The following is a 26,506-nucleotide window of genomic DNA, read 5'->3' as shown; positions in this document are numbered from 1 at the left end:
TATTGTAGTTGGTTAGTTGGTTGGTTGGTTTTGTTACTGGGGATAGAACCCAGCAGCACTTACCATTGAACTATATCTCCAGCCTTTTTATTTTCATTTTATTTTAAGAAAGGTTCTTAGTAAGTTGTTGAGGCTGGCCTTGAATTTATAATCCTCTTGCCTCAGCCTCCTGAGTCCACTAGGACTAATGTGTGCATCACCATGCCCAGCTGTAGTAATTTTTTTTGTAGTAATTTTTTAATACTAAAAATTTATAAACAACATAAGTAATAGGGAAGGGGATAAATACACTTTTAGTCATATACAGTTGAATACTGCAAAGAAGTTAAAATGAATAAACTTGGTAAAAAAATTTCTAAATAAAAAACTTTAAAAATAGTAATGCTTAATGGAAAAGCAAGTTGTAAGATGACAGGCACAGTAGAATATCCTTAAGATACATTAAAATACATAAAATTATGATGGATACATGCGTACCTACATGATTTGAATAACAACTTTAGATAGATAGAGCTTACTTGATAAAAAATTTTGATTTTTACACTGAAATCAGACAAAAACATGGCAAAATATTAATACTTACTAAAGCTAGTGGTGGGTTCAAGAGTTATAGTCTGTAATCCTTTTTTACCTGAAGTGATTTGTAATATAAAATTTCTAATAAATATTGACTTCTATTTTATCTGCTAACAAATGCGTACTACTGTCTTACTATACCATTGTTATATGGCTCCAAGCTACTTCTCTGAACTGCAAGGCACGTTAGTCATGATCTGAGGTCCCCAGTTTATATTCAGGCCAGTTTTCCTTGTACCACATTTGGAAAAAGATGCTATAATTTCTGTTTTACTGGACAGTATTTGCAATGAATTCAGGTTACATGACCATGTCCTCAGCAGAGTTTGGGAGGTAGTCTTCCTGAGTGAGGCTCTTTCTTTGCCTTTTTGTATGTTGATTTCCCCCCCCTCCACCCCTCCGAATTAAGCATTAGGGTAGGAGGCACTTGACATTGAAAGATCAGGGTATTAGAAACCCAGAGAGATGATAAGGTCATACCAGTTAAAGATCTTTTTTTTTTTTTTTAATTTTATTATTTTTTTTATTGGTTGTTCACAAAATTACAAAGCTCTTGACATATCATATTTCATACATTAAATTGAAGTAGGATCCTAGTGTAGGCACCAAAATTTCTCAAAGAAACAGAATAATTTGTAAGATTGTTTTACTTTTTTTAGTACTGGGGGTGAACTCAAGGGTGCTTTGTCACTGAGCTATGTCCCCAACCATTTTTATTTTTATTTTTTTTAAATTTTGAGACGGGGACTTAAAGTTGCAGAGGGCCTTGTCAAGTTGCTGAGGCTAGCCTCAGACCTGTGATGCTCTTGCCTCAGCCTCCAGAATTGCTGGGATTACAGGCATTTGCCACCACATCCAGCTTTGTTGTTGTTTCTGGGGGAGGGCGAATATTGGGGATTGAACCCAGGAGCATTTAATCACTGAGCCACATCCTCAATCCTTTTTTAAAAAAAAAAAAATTCCAATTTTGAGATAGGTTCTTACTAAGTTGAGACAGACCTCAAACTTGGACTCCTTCTTTTTTTTTTTTTTTTTTTTAAAGAGAGAGTGAGAGAGGAGAGAGAGAGAGAGAGAGAGAGAGAGAATTTTTAATATTTATTTTTTAGTTCTCGGCGGACACAACATCTTTGTTGGTATGTGGTGCTGAGGATCGAACCCGGGCCGCACGCATGCCAGGCGAGCGCGCTACCACTTGAGCCACATCCCCAGCCCCATAACTTGGACTCCTTCTGCCTTAATCTTCTAAGTAGCTGTAAAGGCATGTGCCACCATGCCTAGCTTATTTGTAAGACATTTTTTAAAAAGTGTCTGCCACTCTTGTGCCATAATGGAACAATCACTTGTTTCAATTTGCATATTTCCATTCGATGTCCAGTCCTGATTTGTTTTCAGTTACTTCTCCCTGCAATTATTATTGTTAGATCTTATATTTTATTTTTTTTTAAGAGAGAGGGAGAGAGAGAGAGAGAGAGAGAGAATTTTTAATATTTATTTTCAGTTCTTGGCGGACACAACATCTTTGTTGGTATGTGGTGCTGAGGATCGAACCCGGGCCGCACGCATGCCAGGCGAGCGCGCTACCGCTTGAGCCACATCCCCAGCCCAAGATCTTATATTTTAGAGCAGTTTTAGGTTCATAGAAAAATTAAGCAGATAATACATATACCTCCTTCCCCTATACAGTTTCCTCTGTTATTAACATTTTATATTGGTGTGGTATATTTGTTATGATTGAGTATGATTGCTACATTATTAACATAAAGAGTGAAGGTTCACTCTTTATGTTACATAATTCTGTGGGTTTTGAAAAATGTGTAGTGTTATGTATTCACCATTACAGGGTAACACAATAGTTTCACCACCTGACCACTTCATTTATCTTTGTACTCAAGTACCTAGCACAGGGTTTACAAATCTTGTGTGAATGTACAATGACATCCCATCTAAAATTAAATATAAAATAAAATTTAATAGTACTTTTTAAAAAATAATTATTTATTTATTATGTGGCACTAAGGATTGAACCCAGTGCCTCACACATGCTAAACAAGGACTCTCACTGAGCTACAGTCCCAACCCTCACAGTACTTTTGAAGAGCAGTCTGCCACAATCAAATAGAACCTATTCTGGGAATAAAGGCATAGTTTAAAGTTAGAAAAATGAGTTAATATATCAGATAAGATAAATAATAAAACAATATAGAGAAAAATCAGGGGGCTGGGGATGTGGCTCAAGCGGTAGCACGCTCGCCTGGCATGCGTTCGGCCCGGGTTCGATCCTCAGCACCACATACCAACAAAGATGTTGTGTCTGCCGAGAACTAGAAATAAATATTGAAAATTCTCTCTCTCTCTCTCTCTCTCTCTCTCTCTCTCTCTCTCACTCTCTCTTAAAAAAAAAAAAAGAAAAATCAGAATTCAGAGCATATTACTGATCTTCAAAAACATTTAGAATGCTTTATTAACATAAAAAGAATATTTCAATCTAACAATCAGCTTTATGTTTAAAGAGGCATTTTCTAATGGGAACAAGAATGGCAACTATATTTTTTGTGTGTGTGTGTAACTCTGTAAGTTCTAGCTAATCCATACAATGAGAGACAGTAATAAGAGTTACCATTTTGGGGGCTGGGGATGTGGCTCAAGCGGTAGCGCGCTCGCCTCGCATGCGTGCGGCCCGTTTGGATCCTCAGCACCACATACCAACAAAGATGTTGTGTCCGCCGAGAACTAAAAATAAATATTAAAATTCTCTCTCTCTCTCTCTCTCTCTCTCTCCTCTCTCACTCTCTCTTTAAAAAAAAAGTTACCATTTTGAGAAAAGAACTCTAATTAATATTGAGCAGATGGCATTGCAAAAGCCCCAAGAAAACCAACTGAAAAATTTATTAAATTCAATTAGTTCAGTAAATACATGATAAAGATAACCAGAGTGAAAAACCTTTCCTATATGTATAGAAATAATTGGTTAGAAAAATCAATGGGATAAGCATATCCTATTTATGAATAGGAACCTTAACAAGAAAATATGTAGGATCCATTAAGACAAAAAGTCAAGGGCTGGGGATGTGGCTCAAGCGGTACCGCTCTCACCTGGCATGCGTGCGGCCCAGGTTCGATCCTCAGCACCACATACAAACAAAGATGTTGTGTCCAACAAAAACTAAAAAACAAATATTGAAATTAAGAAAAAAATACAAAAAGTCAAAATTGTACCAAAGGGGAAAAAAGGCATAATTTTTATTAAGATTTTAATCTTAATGTTATCATAGTAAAAAGGTTGTAATGACCTAATTGTTCACCAAAAGGTGATGATTTTAAGATCATTCTCATACTCTGTGACATAAAAATAAGGGTTTTAATCAAAGAAAAATTTGAGGGAGAGGCCACAAGTTTTATTCTGAGCTTTCTAGCAGCCAAAGAAGGTATATAATCCATAGTCATATCATAAAATACTGAGTTGCTTGGTAAAAACAATTATTGTAGTACTGAGACATAAAAGAAAATTTTCTCCTGGTCTCAAAGAGTGGGTATTGTGTAGGGAATGATCATGTTTGTAACCTAACAAAACACCATCTAGGGGCTGGGCTTGTGGCTCAGTGGCAGAGCGCTTGCCTCACACACGTGAGGCACGGTGCTCGATCCTCAGCACCACATAAAAATAAGTAAATATAATAAATATTTTTTTAAAAAAACACCATCTAACCTTGCAGAGCTGTGTCTTATGAAATTCCTTGCTAATAGATCACATTATACCAGGGAAGTTTGGTGAAGAGTTTTGGTGGGTTGAGAAGTGTGTAGTGATGTGGTGGCTGGGATGAATGAAGTTGGGTATGATGCTCAAGGAAGTTTATGTTTTAGAGACTCAAATTGCTGTTCTTGGTTGATGGGGCCTATGAATCTACATAGATTGGCTACTGAATTTTTATTAATGTGTTACATCTGTTTTTCTACAGCTGAGAATCCAAACTGCAGCGAAATCTCTCAGGTGGTGATGTGGGATATGATTTGCAGTAGCCAGCAGGTATACCAGGCAGGAGGCCAGAAGTGCCACTTAGGCTGGCACTGAAGAGAATTTACTATGGATGGACTGAACAGTCTGCATGAATATTCCTTGAAATTACATTTTGGTAAGTTCTATTGAGAGTAAGTAGTTGTGTCTACTCAGGCCTTGCTTTCATGGTTGACCGGTAGAGTTGACAACTTCTGAACAAGGTGGAAAAGCTCATGAGGTGAGATGCTTATATAGTGGGAAATGAGAGTCAGGACACCAAGATCTGGAAGCAACACTTTATTAGTGGCCACGGCCCAGAGGGATAAATCCCAAAGTCTGAGCCCCAAGCATAGGAGGGCTTTTACTTTTCTACATAAGCAAGTTTTGTGTACATCAAGTCAGGAGAGATGGTGTAATTCTACTGGAGGGTACATTTACATTCCTTATATGGGTACAAGCCTGTCAACAAACTAGGGCCTCAGCTCATACAGCTTAGGGACTTTTATTGCACCAAGCCTAAAGGGAGATTATTTTGTCCCTATCATTTTGTTTCCTGGTTCTGCTACTGCAGTTATCTTTTAAAGCTACCTGTTAGATGCTGCAGGCCTCTATGGTTAAATGTCAGTAAGAAGAGCTGGTGTGTGTTAGCATGCAGAACTACCACCTGTCAGCTCTTAAACTGCTAAAGTTTTCATTCTGCTCTACTACACTTGACTAGTAGGCTAGCCTATCTTCATACAGGCAAGAAACTTCCTCTGAAGTACCAGTGTGAAGGATCCATTAAGATTTTCCTTAAAAAACAATTTGAGGCCTGTTCCAGCGCAAGTTGGGAAGGACAATCAAGGTTTCCCCATTTGTACATAATAGGGCATAGTCACATTAATTTCAAGTCTAGAAAATTGTTTTTTTAAATCAATTATATCATATCTTGATCCAAGTAACAGAAGAAGAAAGTTGTAAGGCATTAACATCTACTTTTCAGCTACATTACTTCATGGTAAATCCTTCAAGGCAAATGGTGCCCACATAGGCCACAGAGTGCCTAAGGGAAGTTTTGGAATCTGAAACTCAGCTTAACTTCTCCTTGGCCTCAGTTTTTTCATCTGCCCAATAAGGATATCAGTACCCACCTAAGGTTACTGTGAGGATGAAATGAGATAGATGCTACACATTTTGCATTTAACAAAAGGCATGACACGTAGCACTTGGTAAACATCAGCAGTCATTTATGATCATGTTATTGTTTCAGTTTTTTTTAAAGGGCATCCAAATTGCAATTCATCAGGAAGAAATTTGGTGTAACCTAAATAAATGAATAGAAGTGCTATGTTCGTGAATTTCATTAAAATGTCATAATAGCTCCCTAAATTGTTCCGTAGACTCAGTATAATCCAATAAAAATCCTAACAGTCTTCTCAATCATGATTGTTTTGTTTCTTTTTCTTTTTCTTTTTGTGTGTGGTACTATGTATTGAAACCCAAGGGTGGTCTATCACTGAACTACATCCCTAGTCCTTTTATTTTTTCATTTTGAGGCAGGCTTTCACTCCCAGGCTGACCTCTTCTTGCCTTAGCCTCCTAAATAGCTAGGATTGCAGGTGTATGCCACCATCCCTGGCAATAATGATGTTTTTAACTCTTCTAATTGTCTTTGTTTTCTTTCTTTCTTAAATATTTTTTTAGTTGTTGATGGACCTTTATTTTATTCATTTATTTATACATGGTGCTAAGAATTGAAACCAGTGCCTCACACATGTGAGGCAAGTACTCTACCACTGAGCCATAACCCCAGCCCTAATTGTCTGTTTTAACAGGAAAATATACTTGTATTAACAAATGTTAAATAATAAAGATGCTTAACATTACTGTGATTATTTTCTGTGACCCTTTCCATTCTAAACCTCAGTTCTTTTTCTGAGCTCAAGTCATTTTTGACTGTCCCTTTCCTGTGGGTAGCCTCCTGCAGACTTAACAGACTTTGCCTCTAATGGATCTTTGGCACGTCTGTTGGGCCAGAGAACTGTCAGACTTTACCAACTTGTGGATCCTACACTAAAAATTTCTTTCATACTTTTTTATTGGTTAATTTAATTTTTTCCCAGCATCATGTGAAGGACATAAGGAGAGTGAGTATAGTCTGTGAGAGTTATGTGTATATTGAAATTTTTGTTGTTACCCTGTTTCTCTTCTCTTAGGAACTCTTGAAAGTTTAGAACTGAATTTTAACTGGTATGACTAATACCAAGTTTTATTTTTTATTTAAGGCTGTTTCTGATACTTGGAAGCTATCCTTTCAGCCACAAAGATGGTCATAAATCTTTGTCTCCCACAATTTAAACCAAGAATTCACTGCAACAAGGTAAACAAAACAAATACATATACATAGATATACAACACATATTTTTCCTGAGTTTTCCCATTTCCTGCCTTGCACATGAGGACTTGATTCAGGTTTATTATATTTTCGCCCTTTGATTCCTCCAGAGGGCATTTAGGTGAGCATGGGGCAAGCTTACCTCTGGAATCATAGAGCACCATTATGAGGTAAGCTGTGATTCATTTTGTGGGGGGTTGTCTTCATTGTCTTTTCCCTCTAGAACAGTCAATTTCAGTTCTACCCTTAGTCAAAGCAAAAGTGGAAATTACCCCCCACCCCCATTCTTTTGTTCTTTTGCTAATTTTTTTTTTTTTTTTTTTTTTTTTTTTTTTTTTTGGTACTAGGGATTGAATCCAGGGGCACTTTAACATTGAACTAGATTATAGCCCTTTTTATTTTTTTGAATCAGGGTCTCTCTAAGTTGCTGAGGCTGGCCTTGAGTTGTGCAGTCTTCCTGTGTTAGCCTCCCTAATCGCTGGGATTACAGGCCTACACCATCACATCTGGCTCTTTTGCTAATTTCTAATACTAGAAGTAATGTTTTGTATTTGTTGTTTGGATTTCTTGCTATTTATTATTTGAATTAAGCTTCTTCCCTTTTTGTGCAAAGGAAGATATCTATTCACAGCACAAAGCAAGGAATAAGGAAACAGCAAGGAAAAAATTGAACCCCTTCCCTAATTTAAGAGTTTCTGAATACAGCATACTGTTTTACATTCCCAAATTATTGGGCTGACTCCTTCAGACAAAAATGCCTTAAAATATCCATTAATTTTAACAAGTATTAGAAATATTAAAAAAGGGAAGAAGTCATCACAAACCCCTACCAAAACCCATTTATTGTTTTAAATGTCCATAGTCTTTTGTGATCCTTTTTCCTGAATACATTTTTTTAAAATCAGTGTCATCATTTATAGATTTATAATCAGATTGTTTATTTTGCCTTCCTAGGAAAACTGTTATAATTGGTGGGATTCAAATATAAATTGAGAACTTTAAGGCACATTTTTGTTTTCCTTTAAATCTGCATGTTTTCATCCTCTGAAATAAAAAACCACTAGTATACCTGCCTCCTCTTCACAGAGATATTATTTTGCAGGAAGTTTTGGGTAGGTTGGGTAGAGTTTTATTACATATATATATATATATATATATATATATATATATATATATATATATATTTTATATAATTGGTCTATAGTGCTGAACACAATTGCTGCCTTCAGCCTTTGACTTGGGGGCTGGGTATGTGGCTCAAGCGGTAGCGAGCTCGCCTGGCATGCGTGCGGCCTGGGTTCGATCCTCAGCACCACATACAAACAGAGATGTTGTGTCCGCCGAAAACTAAAAGAAAAAATAAATAACAGGCAATTTATAAAAAAAAAAAAAAAAAAACTGGGACAATTTAGTTTAGTAGGGGAAATTTTAAAATGAAGAACTTCACACTTTAGTTTTCTTAGAAATGACAAGTTCTTGCAAAGCAGCATCTTCATTTGAATCAGTATGTCTCATATTTGTCATTAAATCTAGATATCAGCTGATGGTTACGAAGTAGAAAATCTCATCTCTGAAGACCTCACAAAGAGAAGCCATGGTTTTAGGACAGAGTATTTCATTAAGCCACCAATCTACGTGACAGTCTCCTTTCCCTTTAATGTGGAAATCTGTAGGATTAACATAGACCTCACAGCTGGAGGAGGCCAGAATGTCATTGGCCTGGAAATGTACACATCTGCCTTATCCAGCAGAGCCTCTTGGAATACACCTGAGTGCCAGACCCCAGGCCCAGCTGAGCCATCTGTTCCTGACAAGGAGGCATTCACCTTGGTAGGCAAAGTCTTACTGAAAAACCAGAGCCAAGTGGTGTTCAGCCACAGGGGCTTCAAGGCCAGGCCACCCTTTAGCCCAATGGAAATCACACTCCCCTCCCCTGCTGTTATGGCCCAGGAGCTCTGGAATAAAGGGACTCTTTCCCTTAGCCACGTGGCTCACCTAAAGATTGGTATCACGCATGTAACAGGCAGTGGTATTCCTTGCATCAAGCGGTTGGAAGTGTGGGGTCAGCCAGCCAAGACCTGCTCTCAGGAGGTGATAGACAGTGTCCTACTGGTGGCTTCAGAGAATCTGCCTCAGGACTTGGCTTTGCAAACTCCAGCTTTGCCCATGGAGAGTGACTGTGACTCTGGGAGCCAGTCTGAGACCCAACAGGCCCCCTCTAGCCTGCAGGAATTGGCTCAGGCAGTTGGTGATGTGCCCGAGGAGTTCCTGGATCCCATCACCCTGGAGATCATGCCTTGCCCCATGCTGCTACCTTCAGGCAAGGTCATTGACCAGAGCACACTGGAAAAGTGTAACCGCAGTGAAGCTACATGGGGCCGAGTGCCCAGTGACCCTTTTACTGGGGTAGCCTTTACTCCACACTCCCAGCCCCTGCCCCACCCCTCCCTAAAGGCCAGGATTGATCATTTCCTGCTTCAGCACTCCATCCCTGGCTGTCACCTACTTGGGAGAGCTCAGACTACTTTGGCAGTGACCCCTTCTTCCATTGCCCTGCCCTCACGGAAAAGGAAGATAGAGCAGGCTGAGCGGACCCCAGGCAGTAGCTTTGGTGTGAATGCTTCCTGTTTTACTATCACAAATCCTCTGGTCTCACCTACTACCTCAGAGCACACCTCCAAGAAAATGAAAACCACCAGTGAGCTTGGCCTAACGCACATGGACTGCTCAACAGGTAATTTGCTGTCTTGTGTCCATGGCCCAGTGGCCTCCCTATTCTTCCTGATGACATATGGCACTGTGGCCCTTGGCCCTGTGCTTTGCCAGCTTCAGTTCTTCTGGCTAGGGCCTGACCTTCTTTATGCTCATTTTCATTGGAGAGTTCCTCAGCTTTAGCTGTCTTCAGACCACAGACAATCTGGAGGCCTGGGAGGTTCTCTATTCCAGGCTTCTGTCTCAGTGTTTTGTTCTTTCATCTACTAATGTTCCTGCTTGTGAGTTTCCCTGCCTTGGACTCCCTTGGTGTGCTCTGACCAGGCCAAAAGTTTTTCCTGGCTTGAATCCTCTGGTCAAAACTTCTAGGAAAAGAGACACTAGTCCCTCAAAGCAGACCATGTCTTCCATCTTCTGTCTTTACAGTTCATCATGTATCAGTGGACTCTTCTAGGATGTTGTTTGAATTTTCACAGAGGAGCTCTGGTGGAAGTGCATTAATATCCTCCCTGCCTTACCTCACCACGAGGTGCCATGAGCACACAGAAAAGCAGAAAATAACTAAGTTGGAGGGTCCTACTTTTAGGAGAAAGAAGTCGTACTGAAGAACAGGTGTCAATAAGTACTTGAACAATTACAGTGTTCTTTAGTATGAAATTTAAGCCTTCTGGCTTCCCACTTCTTCCCCAGGGCATTGCCAGTGATTTCTGGGACCAGGGATGCCGCCCTCTCCTCGGGATAGTAGGCTTAGCCTTTCTGCAGCTGAATGGTCAGCCAGCCAGCCAGCCATGTGATTTTGCTTAAGCTTTGTTTTCCCCATCAATCACCACCACCTTCTTCATGTAGTTATTGGGCTTAGTTTTGGGGCCTTCATTTTGATGAACCCCCGTTCATGTTCGTAATGGGCTCTGCATGGAAGACCATTGTGATTTATATGTGTTCCAAATAAGACTGACAAGTAATATACTTAATTCTAGTAAAAGTAGAAGAGAGAGATGAAAAAGTATAAATTTTAAAAAGTCTTCTCAGCTTAGGCAGCATGAGCAGAAATTCTAGTGCCTCAATGTAGACATTTATCTTTAGGTCAGAGTGAATGATTTAGAGCAAAGGTTGTTTTAAAACTTAGAAAAAAGATTAAAATCTAAGTTTTTTGAACTGCAAAATTGAAACAAAAGATTAGTGCTTTGGAACTTTTAAGATTAGGTAAGAGTTTTAAAGGTGATTCCATAAATCTTTAGGCTGTTTTATCATTGTGCTATTTTAACTAAGCCTAACTTTAGTACCTTTTGTTTTTAAAAAAGCAATGTATTCATGTAGTTTTTAAAAACTGAAAAGCAGATTGTATACACACACAGAGTGAAACAGTCTTACCCTGTCCTTTTTTTTTAATTTTTTTTTTATTGGTTGTTCACAACATTACAAAGCTCTTGACATATCATATTTCATACATTAGATTGAAGTGGGTTATGAACCCCCAATTTTACCCCAAATGCAGATTGCAGAATCACGTCGGTTACACATCCACAATTTTACATAATGCCCTATTAGTAATTGTTTTTTTTTTTTTTTGCTTTTATTTATTTATTTATTTTTTTTTTTCTAATCACTTTGTTTATTTTCTTTCCAAAACTCAAGAGCAAAGTTGACAAAACATTATCAGCAGCTTAATAAGAACCTTAAGTCTGGAGAGTGGAACAAGAGTGCTACGCTATTATACCTTCTATATTGGAATTTTTTTTTCCTGGCTTTCTTTTTTTTTTCATTGGTTGTTCACAACATTACAAAGCTCTTGACATATCATATTTCATACATTAGATTGAAGTGGGTTATGAACCCCCAATTTTACCCCAAATGCAGATTGCAGAATCACTTCGCTTACACATCCACAATTTTACATAATGCCCTATTAGTAATTGTTGTATTCTGCTACCTTTCCTATCCCCTACTATCCCCCCTCCCCTTCCCTCACATCTTCTCTCTCTACTCCATCTACTGTAATTCATTTCTCTCCTTGTTTATTTTCCCATTCCCCTCACAACCTCTTATATGTAATTTTGTATAGCAATGAGGGTCTCCCTTCATTTCCATGCAATTTCCCTTTTCTCTCCCTTTCCCTCCCATCTCATGTCTCTGTTTAATGTTAATCTTTTCTTCCTGCTCTTCCTCCCTGCTCTGTTCATAGTTGCTCTCATTATATCAAAGAAGACATTTGGTATTTGTTTTTTAGGGACTGGCTAGCTTCACTAAGCATAATCTGCTCTAGTGCCATCCATTTCCCTGCAAATTCCATGATTTTGTCATTTTTTAGTGCTGTGTAATATTCCATGGTGTACAAATGCCACATTTTTTTATCCATTCATCTATTGAAGGGCATCTGGGTTGGTTCCACAGTCTAGCTATTGTGAATTGTGCTGCTATGAACATCGATGTGGCAGTATCCCTGTAGCATGCTCTTTTAAGTTCTTCAGGGAATAGTCCAAGAAGGGCAATAGCAGGGTCAAATGGTGGTTCCATTCCCATCTTTCCCAGGAATCTCCAAACTGCTTTCCAAATTGGCCGCACCAATTTGCAGTCCCACCAGCAATGTACAAGTGTACCCTTTTCTCCACATCCTCGCCAGCACTTGTTGTTGTTTGACTTCATAGTGGCTGCCAATCTTACTGGAGTGAGATGATATCTTAGGGTGGTTTTGATTTGCATTTCTCTGATTGCTAGAGATGGTGAGCATTTTTTCATGTACTTGTTGATTGATTGTATATCCTCCTCTGAGAAGTGTCTGTTCAGGTCCTTGGCCCATTTGTTGATTGGGTTATTTGTTATCTTATTGTCTAATTTTTTGAGTTCTTTGTATACTCTGGATATTAGGGCTCTATCTGAAGTGTGAGGAGTAAAAATTTGTTCCCAGGATGTAGGCTCCCTATTTACCTCTCTTATTGTTTCTCTTGCTGAGAAAAAACTTTTTAGTTTAAGTAAGTCCCATTTGTTGATTCTTGTTATTAACTCTTGTGCTATGGGTGTCCTATTAAGGAATTTGGAGCCCGACCCCACAATATGTAGATCAGAGCCAACTTTTTCTTCTATCAGACGCAGAGTCTCTGATTTGATATCAAGCTCCTTGATCCATTTTGAGTTAACTTTTGTGCATGGCGAGAGAAAGGGATTCAGTTTCATTTTGTTGCATATGGATTTCCAGTTTTCCCAACACCATTTGTTGAAGATGCTATCCTTCCTCCATTGCATGCTTTTAGCCCCTTTATCAAATATAAGATAGTTGTAACTTTGTGAATTAGTCTCTGTATCCTCTATTCTATACCATTGGTCCACCCGCCTGTTTTGGTACCAGTGCCATGCTGTTTTTGTCACTATTGCTCTGTAATATAGTTTGAAATCTGGTATCGCTATACTGCCTGATTCACACTTCCTGCTTAGAATTGCTTTTGCTATTCTGGGTCTTTTATTTTTCCATATGAATTTCATAATTGCTTTATCTATTTCTACAAGAAATGCTGTTGGGATTTTGATTGGCATTGCATTAAACCTATAGAGAACTTTTGGTAATATCGCCATTTTGATGATGTTAGTTCTGCCTATCCATGAACAGGGTATATTTTTCCATCTTCTAAGATCTTCTTCTACTTCTCTCTTTAGGGTTCTGTAGTTTTCATTGTATAAATCTTTCACCTCTTTTGTTAGGTTGATTCCCAAGTATTTTATTTTTTTTGAGGATATTGTGAATGGAGTGTGTTTCCTCATTTCCGTTTCAGAAGTTTTGTCGCTGATATACAGAAATGCCTTTGATTTATGTGTGTTGATTTTATATCCTGCCACTTTCCTGAATTCATTTATTAGTTCTAGTAGTTTCTTTGTAGACCCTTTTGGGTCTTCTAGGTATAGAATCATGTCGTCTGCAAATAGTGATAATTTAAGTTCTTCTTTTCCTATTTTTATGCCTTTAATTTCTTTTGTCTGTCTAATTGCTCTGGCTAGTGTTTCAAGGACTAAATTAAATAGAAGTGGTGAGAGAGGGCATCCCTGTCTTGTTCCAGATTTTAGAGGGAATGCCTTCAACTTTTGTCCATTCAGAATGATGCTAGCCTGAGGCTTAGCATAGATAGCTTTTACAATGTCAAGGTAAGTTCCTGTTATCCCTAGTTTTTCTAATGTTTTGAACATAAAGGGATGCTGTACTTTGTCGAATGCTTTCTCTGCGTCTATCGAGATGATCATATGGTTCTTATCTTTAAGTCTATTGATGTGGTGAATAACATTTATTGATTTCCGTATATTGAACCATCCTTGCATCCCAGGGATGAATCCTACTTGATCATGGTGCACAATTTTTTTGATGTGTTTTTGTATTCGATTCGCCAGAATTTTATTGAGGATTTTTGCATCTAGGTTCATTAGAGATATTGGTGTGTAGTTTTCTTTCTTTGAGGTGTCTTTGTCTGGTTTCAGAATCAGGGTGATGTTGGCCTCATAGAATGAATTTGGAAGAACTCCCTCTTTTTCTATTTCCTGAAATAACTTGAAAAGTATTGGTATTAATTCTTCTTTAAAGGTTTTGTAAAACTCCGCTGTATACCCATCCGGTCCTGGGCTTTTCTTGGTTGGTAGTCTTTTGATGGCTTCTTCAATTTCATCCATTGATATTGGTCTGTTCAAATTGTGTGTATCCTCCTGACTCAGTCTGGGCAAATCATATGACTTAAGAAATTTATCGATGTCTTCACTATCTTCTATTTTATTGGAATATAGGTTTTCAAAATAATTTCTAATTGTCTTCTGTATTTCTGTAGCATCTGTTGTGATATTGCCTTTTTCATCCCGTATGTTAGTAATTTGAGTTCTCTCTCTTCTTCTCTTCGTTAGCATGGCTAAAGGTCTGTCGATCTTATTTATTTTTTCGAAGAACCAACTTTTAGTTTTGTTAATTTTTTCAATAGTTTCTTTTGTTTCAATTTCATTGATTTCCACTCTGATTTTAATTATTTCTTGCCTTCTGCTACATTTGCTGTTGTTTTGCTCTTCTTTTTCTAGGGCTTTGAGAAGAAGTGTGAGCTCATTTATTTGTTGGTTTTTTCTTTTTTTGAGGAATGACCTCCAGGCGATGAATTTCCCTCTTAAAACTGCTTTCATTGTGTCCCATAGATTCCGATATGTTGTGTCTGTATTTTCATTTATCTCTAAGAATTTTTTGATTTCCTCCTTTATGTCTTCTGTAACCCATTGATCATTCAGTAACATATTGTTCATTTTCCATGTGGTGTAGGATTTTTCCTTCCTTCTTTTATCATTGATTTCCAGTTTCATTCCATTATGATCAGATAAAATGCAAGGTATTATCTCCACCCCTTTATATTTACTGAGGGTTGCCCTATGGCATAATATATGGTCTATTTGTGAGAAGGATCCATGTGCTGCTGAGAAAAAAGTATATCCATTTGATGATGGTTGATATATTCTATATATGTCAGTTAAGTCTAGGTTATTGATTGTGATATTGAGTTCTATAGTTTCTTTATTCAACTTTTGTTTGGAGGATCTGTCCAATGGTGAGAGAGGTGTGTTGAAGTCACCCATAATTATTGTGTTGTGGTCTATTTGATTCTTGAACTTGAGGAGAATTTGTTTTATGAATGTCGCAACACCATTATTTGGTGCATAAATATTGATAATTGTTATGTCTTGTTGGTGAATGGTTCCTTTTAACATTATATAATGTCCCTCTTTATCCCTTTTGATTAACTTAGTCTTGAAGTCGATTTTATTCGATATGAGGATGGCCACCCCTGCTTGCTTACGAGGACCGTGTGCATGGTATATTTTTTCCCATCCTTTCACCTTGAGCCTGTGTATGTCTTTTCCAATCAGATGTGTCTCCTGGAGGCAGCATATTGTTGGATTTGTTTTTTTAATCCATGATACCAGCCTATGTCGCTTTATTGGAGAGTTTAAGCCATTAACATTCAGAGTTACTATTGATATATGGTTTGTACTTCCATCCATGTTTGATTATTTATCCTTTTTTAAAAAAAATTTAGTTTGTTTCTCCATGATTATCTTTCCCCTCGCCCTCTGTCTTTACCGAGGCACTTCCTACTGATGGTTTTGGTTATTGTTTTTCATTTCTTCCTCGTTTAGTGTTTTGCTCAAAATGCTTTGCAATGCTGGTTTTCTGGCTGCAAATTCTTTTAACTTTTGTTTATCATGAAAGATTTTTATTTCGTTGTCATACCTGAAGCTTAATTTTGCTGGATACAGAATTCTTGGTTGGCATCCATTGTCTTTCAGTGTTTGAAATACATTGTTCCATGACCTTCTTGCTTTCAGTGTCTGTGATGAAAAATCCGTTGTTAACCTTATTGGTTTACCCCTGAATGTAATCTGTCTCCTTTCTCTTGTAGCTTTTAATATTTTCTCTTTGTTCTGTATATTGGATATCTTCATAACAATGTGTCTTGGCGTTGGTCTACTGTGATTTTGTGTGCTTGGTGTCCTGTATGCATCTTCAATTTGTATATCTGTTTCCTTTTTTATTTCTGGAAAGTTTTCTGTAATTATTTCATTCAGCAGGTTACTCATTCCCTTGGTTTGAATCTCTGTACCTTCTTCTATCCCGATGACTCGTAAGTTTGGTTTTTTTTATGTTATCCCATAACTCTTGGATGTTTTTCTTGTGATTTTTTACCAGCCTTTCTGAGTTGGCTAGACTCTTTTCAAGATGATATATTTTGTCTTCATTATCTGACGTTCTGGCTTCTACTTGCTCCACTCTGTTAGTGATACTCTCAATTGAGTTTTTAATTTGGTTTATCGTTTCCTTCATTTCTAGAATTATTGTTTGATTATTTTTTATAATCTCTATCTCCTGGTAAAGATGCTTAACTTCTTCTTTTATCTGTTTATGTAATTCATTCTCAATGTGTTCTTTTGCTGCTTGAATTTGCTGTCTTGTATCCTCTTTAAGGTTCCATTCCATCTGTCTAAGGTGTTCCTTGAGTTCTTTATATGACCATTTTTCTGATGACTCTAGGTCCTCCTGAATATTTAGGCTGTCCTGCATTGTTTGTACTCATTTTCTTCCTTGCTTTTTGAAGCTGCTCATGTTACTTCTTGTTCTGTTTGACTGCTGAGTTACTGTTTACTCCTATAAATTTATTTGATGCTTGGGAGGAAAGGTATTAGAAGGGAAGGGAAGAAGTCACTAAAGAGAATGAGAGTAAGCAGGTATAATTCAAGGAAGGGGGGGATAAGATAATTGAAAAGAAATGAAAAGAGAAAAGAAGAAAAAAATAGGAAATAAAAAAAGAAAAAATTTAAAAAAAAATAATAAAAAAATTAAAATTAAAATTAGAAGAAAAAAATTTTTTTAAAAATTGTAAAAAAAAATTTAAAAAAACAACAAGAAAGAAAAATGAAAATGAAAGAAAAACCCAAATCAAAAAAAAAAGAGAAAAAGAAAAAAAAACTAATAAATGCAGTCTTAGCGTTTGATTAACTTCTCTTCCAGTAGGTGGCGCTGTGCCCACCAGGCCAAGTTTCTCCTGTCAATACACGGGAACCAATCACTGTGCAGCAGCTCCTCCCAGACTGGGCAAGTCTCCAATCCTGAGTGCCTAGGGCCTCCTCTTGTGTCTAGTCACTTCCCACTTTTCCTCTAGCCAGGCCCCTCTCACCACAATACTGGCTACACACCAGGTCTGCTGCTCCGGGGAGCCCTGTTTTCATGAACGACTGGGCACACTCTTCCAGTTTGCCATTCCCTCAGACCCTAAGTTTGTAGAGCTTGGGGCTGAGAATCCTCAGCGAATTTTACTTGCCCTCCGGTAGCCACTCCCCCGGTAGTTGGTGCAAGAGACCTCAGCAGTCAGCCCTGGTGGGAGCGGTAGTTCCGCGCCGCGGGTCCCTCGCCACCTCTGATTCCCTGGGTCTGGCTATCATGCTCACAGGAGTGCTGGGAGGGGCCCTTCAGGTTTCCCCGATGTGTGGAGAGGGAAGGCTAGGGAATTACACACCTGTAGCCGCAGGTTTCAATGAAGTTATCTCCTCCGCCACAGTCTGATGACGTCAGTTCTCTGCCATGGTGGTATCTCTTGCAAATGGCGACAGTTCGTTTCCCTTTGCCTGACGACCCATGCAACGGGTGGGTCCTTACTGTCTCTCCCAAGCCCCGTTTCAAACCTGTGGCCACTACCTATGAAGGCTCGGTAGGCATTTACCTCCATAGGATGAGAAGGGCTGACCAGTTGTTTCAGCCGGATGGATTAGTGCTGAGTCACAGCTGTTTGTCTGTGGGAAGCAGGCGAACAGGAGCTTGAATTCATCCGATCCGGGCTCAGAGTGTTACCCTGTCCTTTTGGTGGTAAGTTTTTTTCTGATCTTTTACTGCACAGAATAAACCTGGTGCATATATAATTTTACAACTGCAGCTGTCTCTGTAGGACAGTATCATAGAATTCACATTTCTGGGTTATATTCTTCTGTAGACTTGATAGATATTGCCCAGTTGCCGTCACGACCATTCCACTAGTGATATGAGATTCCTCTTAGCTTTACTAACACATTGTGGAATTGAGGAACTGTTATTTATTGAGGAGCTATTATTTTGATAGGTAAAAAAATGGTATCTTATGATTGCTTTAGTTTTTATATCTCTTATTAGTGAGCTTGAACATTTCTAATAAAAAAAAAACTATTTTTGTTTCCTTTTCTGTGAATCGACTGCCCATTTCCTTGCCCATTTTCAATCAGTTGTTGTTGTTTCCCAATTATCTCTAGGAACTTTTTATATTTTATCAAGTTTAGCCCTTTGACCTTAATGTAAGCTAAAAATATATTTTCTCAGTTTGTTGTTTATCTTTGGACAGGCTTTGATATCAGGGATTTTTTTACTTCATAAAAAGAATTTGGAAATTTTCCTTTTCTGTATTCTGGAACAATTTAATAGTATCAGAATAATCTACTCTTTGCATCTTTGGTAGACTCCCTTTAATGATTAGTGCCTGTTGCTTTTGGAGGAACCTCTTTCTTTGACAGCTTTTTTCCTTTTTTCTTTTTTTCCTTAAGAAACTCCGTCTGTTCAAATCTTATTATTCTTTTAATTTCCTGTCTTTTTCTAAAAGGCTATGCTGAGAATGTGCTTAATGGTTACATTTGTGTCTTTGGCATGACCCCAGGAATTCCTGGAAGCATCTGAGGTTCAATGGGATGCAACAAGGTCCTTACATCTCTTGTCTGTTTGTAGAAGTTTCACTGGTGTTGGCCTTGACAGACTTGGTGACACAGAGCCATGTGGACTAGTGGTCCTTGAAGGCCCTAAGTTGATGTCCTATGTCCTACAAACCTGACAAAATATTCCACTCCCTGAGTTGGAGAAGTCTTGCAAATTCTGCCAACAGGCTGATCCCTGGGGCCTTTCTTGAGCAGCTCTCCCCCAAACCCCTCTTGCCCCCACCCTCATCCTATATCTTGGCTTTCTGATATGACCTAGTCAGAAAGAATAACTAAGGTTAGTTCACTCTGCTTTACTTACCTAGATCATGATCTGGTCAGAGTGACTAAGGTTAGTCCACTCTGCTTTACTTACCAGGAGAAAGAGGACACAACACCTAGAACTCAGGCAAGTATCACTGCCTGGTGTTGAGGGTCCCAGTAGGAGAAGTTGAGGAAGGCAAAGACTAAGGCAGCTGGGGAAGGAAGATGGGAGGAGGGAGAGGGGTACAAACCTGGTATTTGTTAGCTTTGTCCTTTTCTTGGCGCACTCCAGGGAGGCCTTTAGAAAGGCTGCTGCAGTTCCTCATGGAGCCACCAGGTGGCCCCTGCCTGCCCTGCACTTTGTTCAGGAACAGGAAGCTAGAGAGCCCAAGGCCTTGAAGTCATGAGGGATGGAGAGGAACTTTCAGGGTTTCCAGGCCTATGACTCCCTGTGTTCTGTCATCAAAGTCCTAAGAGATAGTAGGAAGGTTTTTTTTTTCTTTTTTTTTACATTTATGTATGTTGAAGGTGCTATTTTGTAGTCCTCAAAGGACTTGTGACTTGTTTTGCTGAACTTCCTCTGAATGTTGTAGTCTCTGCATCTCTCAACAGATCCAGTGTCCCATGAGCAGAAGCTATCGCAAAGCTTGGAAATTGCCTTGATGTCCACCCTTGGTTCCATGCCCTCCTTCACAGCCCGACTGACCAGGGGACAGCTCCAGCACCTGGGCATAAGAGGGAGCAGCACTGCTGGGAGGCCAGGCGCCAGCTCGGGTAACCTGGGTCCCTCCCCCCTGTATCTTCCCAGAGCCATAGAACAGGTGGCCCATCCTGTACAGAATGCTGGGCTTGTCCCTGGGGGCTCTGTGGACCTGTGTAGCCAGCTCCCTCCTTCCTTAATTCCAACCTGGGGAGAACACTGCTTGTTTGCCTTCTCCAAGAGGAGGTAACAGGCTTCCTGGCAAACTGACCTTCAGAGGGAAGGCCTTCTTCAGTCAGCCCTTAGTCAATCCGTGGACTCATGGCTTAGCTACTCTTTTGCTGTGTTTCTTTCTAAGATGTCATGTTAAATATTCTCTCCTGGGGAGTTTTGTTTCTTCTTTTTTATTTTTCTCATCTAGCCAGTCTCCCATATGACATCTGGAGTACTAGGGAGGTTTGGGGCTCCCTTCCCTTCCATGCAGCTCCTACTTCTCCTTGGGATTCAGACCCCCAGTCTCCCTACAGCTGCTCAGCTTCTTTTCATGGGTATCTGCCCTCTAAAGTTCCCCTCCACCCCTCAATCAGCTCATCTGGGCAAAAAGCAGTATATTCTACCTGTGTCAGGCCTTGAACATGAAAGTCAGTGTCCTGACCTTGACATTTCCTTCATTACTCCTCCAGAGTAGTTCTTAGATTAGTCCTCTGTGCCCTGCTTCCCTTGACTGCCACCATGGCACCACTCCTGCTGCTTTTCCACCAGCCCTGCAGTAGCCCTGCTGGCTCCCCTCAGCCACCCTTGCTCACTATTTCAGTACCCTCACAGGAGTCAGAGGGATCTTATTAAAATGTAAACAGGATCACTGTGCTTCATTTTTTGTTGTTTTTGTGGTGGTGGTGTTGCTGAGAATTGAATCCAGGGCCTTGTGCATGCGAGGCAAGCACTCTACCAACTGCACTTCATTCTTAAAATCCTTCTATGGCATACCATTGAACTTAAAATAGAACCTAGCCTCCTGCTGTCTCTGAGGTCTGCATGCTGTAGCCCTGCCTCCCCTCCTCTCCATCTCATCTGAAGCCACACTGTGGTTCACTCATCTCACTCTGTGTCTTTTCTTTATTTCTTAGTGACTTTTGTTTTCTGTCTCTAAAACTGCCCCTGGGGCTTTAGGCCTTTAAAACCCTTCAATGGAACTTCTCATTGGTGCTAGAGAGAATTGGGGCCTTTTGCTTCCTTTTCTTCATTCCTTCTCCCTGCATTTTTTCTCCCTTCTGTTTTCCCTTCATTTTAGAGATTCTCCAGTAAGGAAGGGAATATTTCAACTCATTGTGGATTCTTGGCCTGTTTGTTTAGAGGACATACACTGATTCTTTTAGGTTGTTTAATGAAAACACTGGAGGCCAGGCCCTTCTTTCTTGGCCACAGCCTCAGGGATGTTGAGGTAGGACAGCACTCTTTAGACCACCTTGCAATTTGGACTTCCCTGTGAGGTTTGGGGTGCACAGTGCAGGGAGCTGAGGTGCATTTCTTGATGTCTGGTCCCTTTGTGCAGAAGTCAGATCCATTCAACATATACTTACTGAATGTGGGCCATATGAAGTGCTTTGCTAGGCCCCAAGAATGGACTGAGAAGAAGCATGAATGTGGGCTTCCAGAGCTAGGGGAGGAAACAGGCATGTGTGAGAACAACTGTAAAAAGCTCCAGAGGCACAGGAGAGGGGCATTCAGGATTGGCTTCCTGAAAGGGGTGTGATCTGAGCCACATGTCATAAGGACATTTCAAGCAGAGGGAACAGTAAGCACAATGTCAGGAGACCAGCAATAGCAAAATATGCAGAAAAGAACTGATTTGAAGTTACTGGAACCTAAAGAATGAGAGTGGGTATGAGGCGAGGCTGCATAGGCCACACAAGGGATTGACTGTGCCAGAAGGTAGGGAGCACTCCCAGGAGGTGTAAAGCAGAGGCATGGGAGTCAGGTTGTGCTCTTGTATGGATGGGGGCTGAGAATAGATGTCCAGGACAAGTCTGGAGGAAAGTGATCCAGGCAGGAAGAGATGTGCCAAGTAGCTGGGATTATAATGATGAAAGTGGATGGAGTGGGGGGAGCTAGGTTTAAGAATTTTCAAAGTAGAACTTTAAGGTTTAAGAAGTTTCAAAGTTTGAGATGCTTTGGGGGTCCCCTATGGAGTGGTGGCTAGGAATGGAGAAGTGGACCTGAAGGAAGACAGGTGAGGCCAGCTCCTGCCTCTCCCTAGAGTAGGGGATAAAGAGCAGCTTCTCAGGCAAGGACCTCAGGTAAGGAAGAGCACCACAGGTGCAGCTTGGGGAGGGGGAGGAGGGGGAGGAGTGGCTGGAGCTTCAGGAGGCCCCCTGGGAGGCCTGCCCTAGAGGTCAGGGTAGCACAGGATAAGGGTTGAGGTGTTGGGAAGGTGACTGAAAGCAAATCTCAGCTGTCCCTCTTGTGACCTCCTAACTATCCACTTTCTGCTTTTCTCTTTTCTTGTCACATTTCACCTTTTCTTGCAATTATGAGGATGAGTTTGTGCCTGTTCAGGAGAGTATACCTTGCTGGGAAACTAGGGGTAAGAGCTGGTCCTGTTTGTTGGTCCCGGAGGCCAGTTCATCTTGAACAGTCACAGGAATCTTGAGATTTGGTCAGAGATTATAGAGAGGAGGCCTGCCAATTTACCCAGTACCCTGTCACCTCTTCTCCCAGATTAGAGATGGGCTAAGGAAGGAAAAAGCCAGACTCTCAGAGTGAGCCTGGGCCAAGGAATAGCCTTCCCTAACTCTATCCTGTCTCCTGATTTAGAGCAGCCTGGGAGCATCGCAGGCCCTGAATGTGCCTCCTGCAAAAGAACATTTTCTTCCTACTTCAAAAAGGAGCCCATGTACCAGCTGCCCTGTGGTCACCTCCTATGTCGACCCTGCCTGGCTGAGAAGCAGCGCTCCCTGCCCATGACATGCACAGCCTGCCAGCAGCCAGTTGCCAGCCAGGATGTGCTGCGGGTCCACTTCTGAGTGACCAGCCTCAACCTGAGAAGCACTTGCTGGGAGGAGCAGAGGGGGAGCAGGAGCAGAGTCACAGCTTTCCTGCAGTTTGATGGTGGCAGGCACAGAGTGCCTGTTTTTTCTCCAGGGCTTTATCACCTCATAGTGTTGCACAGGGACTGAGTGGGGAAACACTCCACTCCTGCTCAGGTGGCAACAGGATAAAAAAGCCATAGGCTTGGCTGGGAAGGCTGGGGGATGTCCCTACCCTCCTGTGCCTCCCTGCCACTCCCCCACCAGATCCCAGGGCCTGCTGAAGCCAGCCCCACTGGGGCAGGAGTACCCATGCTGAGGGCTCCCTGAATTGCTTGTCCATACCCTTTTCTAGCAGAGCCTTGTGAGTGGAGCACAATGGACTATGGATAGCAAAGAGGGTCTCAGGGTCATACTGACCACGGTGGGGGCTGTGGAGCTCATGACTCAGCCTCCTCCTTTGACCGGCAGACACTCAGCGCCTTAATAAAGTGATTATTGATGTCTTCCTCTTGGCAGAGTGCCTGTCTCTGTCGTCATATTTCTGTTCCCCACCTGCGTCCACACAAGTGGAACTATCACAGGGCAGCCATGAGTAGTCGCTGCAACCCATTAGGCTGTGATTCTTGTTAACAAGCTGAAAGAACAAAAGCTGGAGTTTTCACACCCACTCAGTTGGGAGAGCCCAAAATGACAGGTTTGCTATTCATTTGCCAGTTGGGAGGGTTGAGTGACCTCCTAGCCAGGTATCAGCATGCACTCAATTGGCTCCTAGGGCTGCTCTTAGAAGCGGGGAAGGCATTATTCTACTTGTGGCTCATTTCAGAAAAAAACACTTGTTTATAGGCTGTATTTGTTTTTTTTTTTCTTTTAAATTTGTTATTCCCACAATTCTGTTTACCATATCACACAGATTCTACTCACCAGAATGTGAGAAAGTACACCATGGTGTTCTCATTCTCTGCTGAGCATATTAAGGAAGGATTGGCCCCACATGCTCCTGTTTTGTTCTTGAGATTAATCGCAGTCCTGTAGACAGGCCTTGGGCTGCTGCCCAGGGCTCCATCCAGACTCTAGAATTTAGAGAGGTGCAGCTGGGCTTAGGGAATCTGCGTATTTTTTCTTTTTCTTTCTTTTTTTTTTTCAGTGCTGGGATCAAACCCAACGTCTCACACATGCTAGGCAAGCTCTCTATAACTGAGCTAAATCTCCAACCCCCCCCCTTTTTTTTTTGAGTACTGGGGACTGAATTCAGGAGCACTTGAACACTGAGCCACATCCCCAGCCCTATTTTGTATTTTATTTAGAGACAGGGTCTCAGTAAGTTGCTTAGCACCTCGCCATTGCTAAGGCTGGTTTTGATCTCAAGATCCTCCGGCCTCAGCCTCCTGAGCTGCTGGGATTACAGGTGTGTAACACCATGCCTGGCTCCCTAGCCCCTTTTTTTAATTTTTAAAGTTTTGAGACAAGGTCTCAACTAGGTGCCCTGGATGACATCAAACTTGGAATCATCCTGCCTCAGCTTCTAGAGTAGCTGGGGGGAATCTGCATTTGAGAGTTCCTAGGATTTTGTCCACAAAGGCGGCTGTAGAGGTAGTCTTCTCCTTACTTCTACTTCCCTCTGATCCTTACCTTGATGCAACCCTCATGTAAGACTTCAGGGTCATAAGCATGGATGGCAAGCCATGCCCTTGCTGATGAGGCTCTTGTGTGCCCTTTGGATATCTATATGTCTATACCACTCCAGGATCTCACCATCCCTTCCATGTGCTGGGTTCCTGGAAAGCCCCAGCAGAGCACTTTGGTTGGAGTGTGTGTGTGGGGGGGGGAGGGGTGCTTGCTACCCTCACCCTCTTTTTGGTCTCTGGAACAGCCTACTTCACCAGCAGTGGTTCAAGGTCTTCAGTGCTCTCCACTGAAGATGTTCTCTCTGGGGGATGTCCTGTCTGCCCAGCCCTGGAAACCAACAACTTGGTGTTAGTGGGAGCAGTGCAGAGTACCTGGATGAGGGCAGAGCCTGCTCCTTTCCCTCACCTCAACTCCCCTCCAACAGCTATGCTGGAGGTACTTCTCAGACCAGACCTGTTGCAGGGGCCTGGTGAGCTGCATTTTTTCTTTCTTTCTTTTTTTTTTTTTTTTTTTTTTGCAATACTGGGGATTGAACTCAGGGTGCTCTACCATCAAGCTGTATCCCCGGTCCTTTTCATTTTTTACTTTGAGACAGAGTCCCACAAAGTTGCTCAGGCTGGCCTTGAACTTGAGATCCTTCTTGCCTCAGCCTCCTGAGCCATTGGGATTACAGGCATTCACATCACACCTGACTATGATCTGCATTTCTAGCAGGTTCTTACTCCCTAGCAGCTCTAGTGGAAAACCAGACATGGGAACCACAGGGGTAGGCAGAACTTGCCTACATCCTTGGAGATATACATACTTTTATCTTAAGCCCACACTTGTTTTGCTTCTTCCTATTGGCCTCCAGCTTAAGGCCACTCAGCTGCTGGATGCCTTTCTATTCCCTAGGAAACTGGTCCTCTGACGCTGGAGTTGCTGTAAATAGGTCTGCAGACAAAGAGACCTGCCCTGGAGGAAACCATCCACAGGCACAAGGCTGCTGCTCAACCTCCTGCCGGTGGCATTGTATGTTGGCCTGACTCTTGATTGTGATGGCCACTGGGGTGGGGATAGGGCTGCTGCAAACTGGCCACCTCCCACAGAGGTCTTGTAGACATACTGGAAATAGGACCTGGTACTGAGCTGGTCTGACCACCACCTCTCACCTCCCTGGCCACCCCTACTGTGGCCTCACCTGGCCTCCCAACCCACTTGCACATGCAGCATATTCCTTTGGGTTCTGGATGGAAAGGGGAGGAGCTGGGTTGGGAATTGGCCAGAGCTGCAGTCTACTATAGTAGTCGATAGTCTATTAAAATTAATTACAATGTATTTAATTAAAGTAAACATAATTTAAGACTCAGCTCCTGGTCCCAACAGCCACATTTCAAGTGCTTGATATTCATGTGGTTGGAGGTTACTGTATTGGACAGCACAGATAAAGACATTTCCACCATGACAAGAGTTCTGGATAGTGCTAGGCCAAAGTATGAACTTGGTGGAGTGGCTTGCCCCTTACTTCTTATGAACCTGTCAGGAGAAGTACCAGTTCATGAGAATGAGAGAGCAGGAGAGTGATGGAGAGAATTGCAGGCTTGAAACTCTTTCCTGCACTGGGCATTGGCCACAGTCTGGGCCTCCACACTACCAACATGAACTCCCTTTTCTTATAAGAGGTGCTTGAGATGGCTCTGCCTGCTACTCTGACAGCCCCAAAGAGTGACAGAATCTCCAGTGTCATAGAGATGAGTGATAAAAGAGCAAGAGACAACCTGGTGGTGGTTGGCAAGCTTTTCCATGAAAGGTTTATACTAATAACAATGTTACCTATAACCATGCTTTTGATACACAACCAGTCAGGTGTGGTGGTGCATGCCTATAATCCCAGCAATTTGGGAGGCTGAGACAGGAAGATTTCAAGTTCAACAATTTAGTGAGGCCATAAGCAACTTAGTGAAACCCTGCCTTAAAATTAAAAACAAAACAAAAAAGGCTGGGGATGTAGCTTGGTGGCAAAGTGCCCCTGGGATCAA

The 26,506-nt window shown here is 41.2% G+C and overlaps 1 protein-coding gene across 4 annotated transcripts in view; it reads left to right on the top strand.

Annotated features, from left to right (window-relative positions):
• Positions 1-23,375, top strand: part of UBOX5 (U-box domain containing 5) — a 36,164-nt gene extending 12,789 nt beyond the window's left edge. The window contains exons 1-6 of one of the 4 annotated variants that reach the window (XM_081290728.1): positions 4,662-4,706; positions 6,835-6,929; positions 7,055-7,114; positions 8,478-9,678; positions 19,746-19,907; positions 22,648-23,375. In XM_081290728.1, the coding sequence (XP_081146854.1) occupies positions 8,670-9,678; positions 19,746-19,907; positions 22,648-22,856 (1,380 nt within the window). In that variant the 5' untranslated portion in view covers positions 4,662-4,706; positions 6,835-6,929; positions 7,055-7,114; positions 8,478-8,669 and the 3' untranslated portion in view covers positions 22,857-23,375. Of the gene's footprint in view, positions 1-4,532; positions 4,707-6,834; positions 6,930-7,054; positions 7,115-8,477; positions 9,679-19,745; positions 19,908-22,647 lie in introns of those variants that run through there. The other 3 variants (XM_081290725.1, XM_081290727.1, XM_081290726.1) reach the window with 3 other exon arrangements.
• Positions 23,376-26,506: the final 3,131 nt, after the last annotated feature.

Source organism: Spermophilus citellus (genome assembly GCF_964194105.1).
Source record: "Spermophilus citellus genome assembly, chromosome: 4".
In the NCBI taxonomy this organism is placed as follows: Eukaryota; Metazoa; Chordata; class Mammalia; order Rodentia; family Sciuridae; genus Spermophilus; species Spermophilus citellus.
The sequence above is the reverse complement of the archived record's forward strand: the minus strand, read 5'-3'. Positions and strand labels throughout refer to the sequence as shown.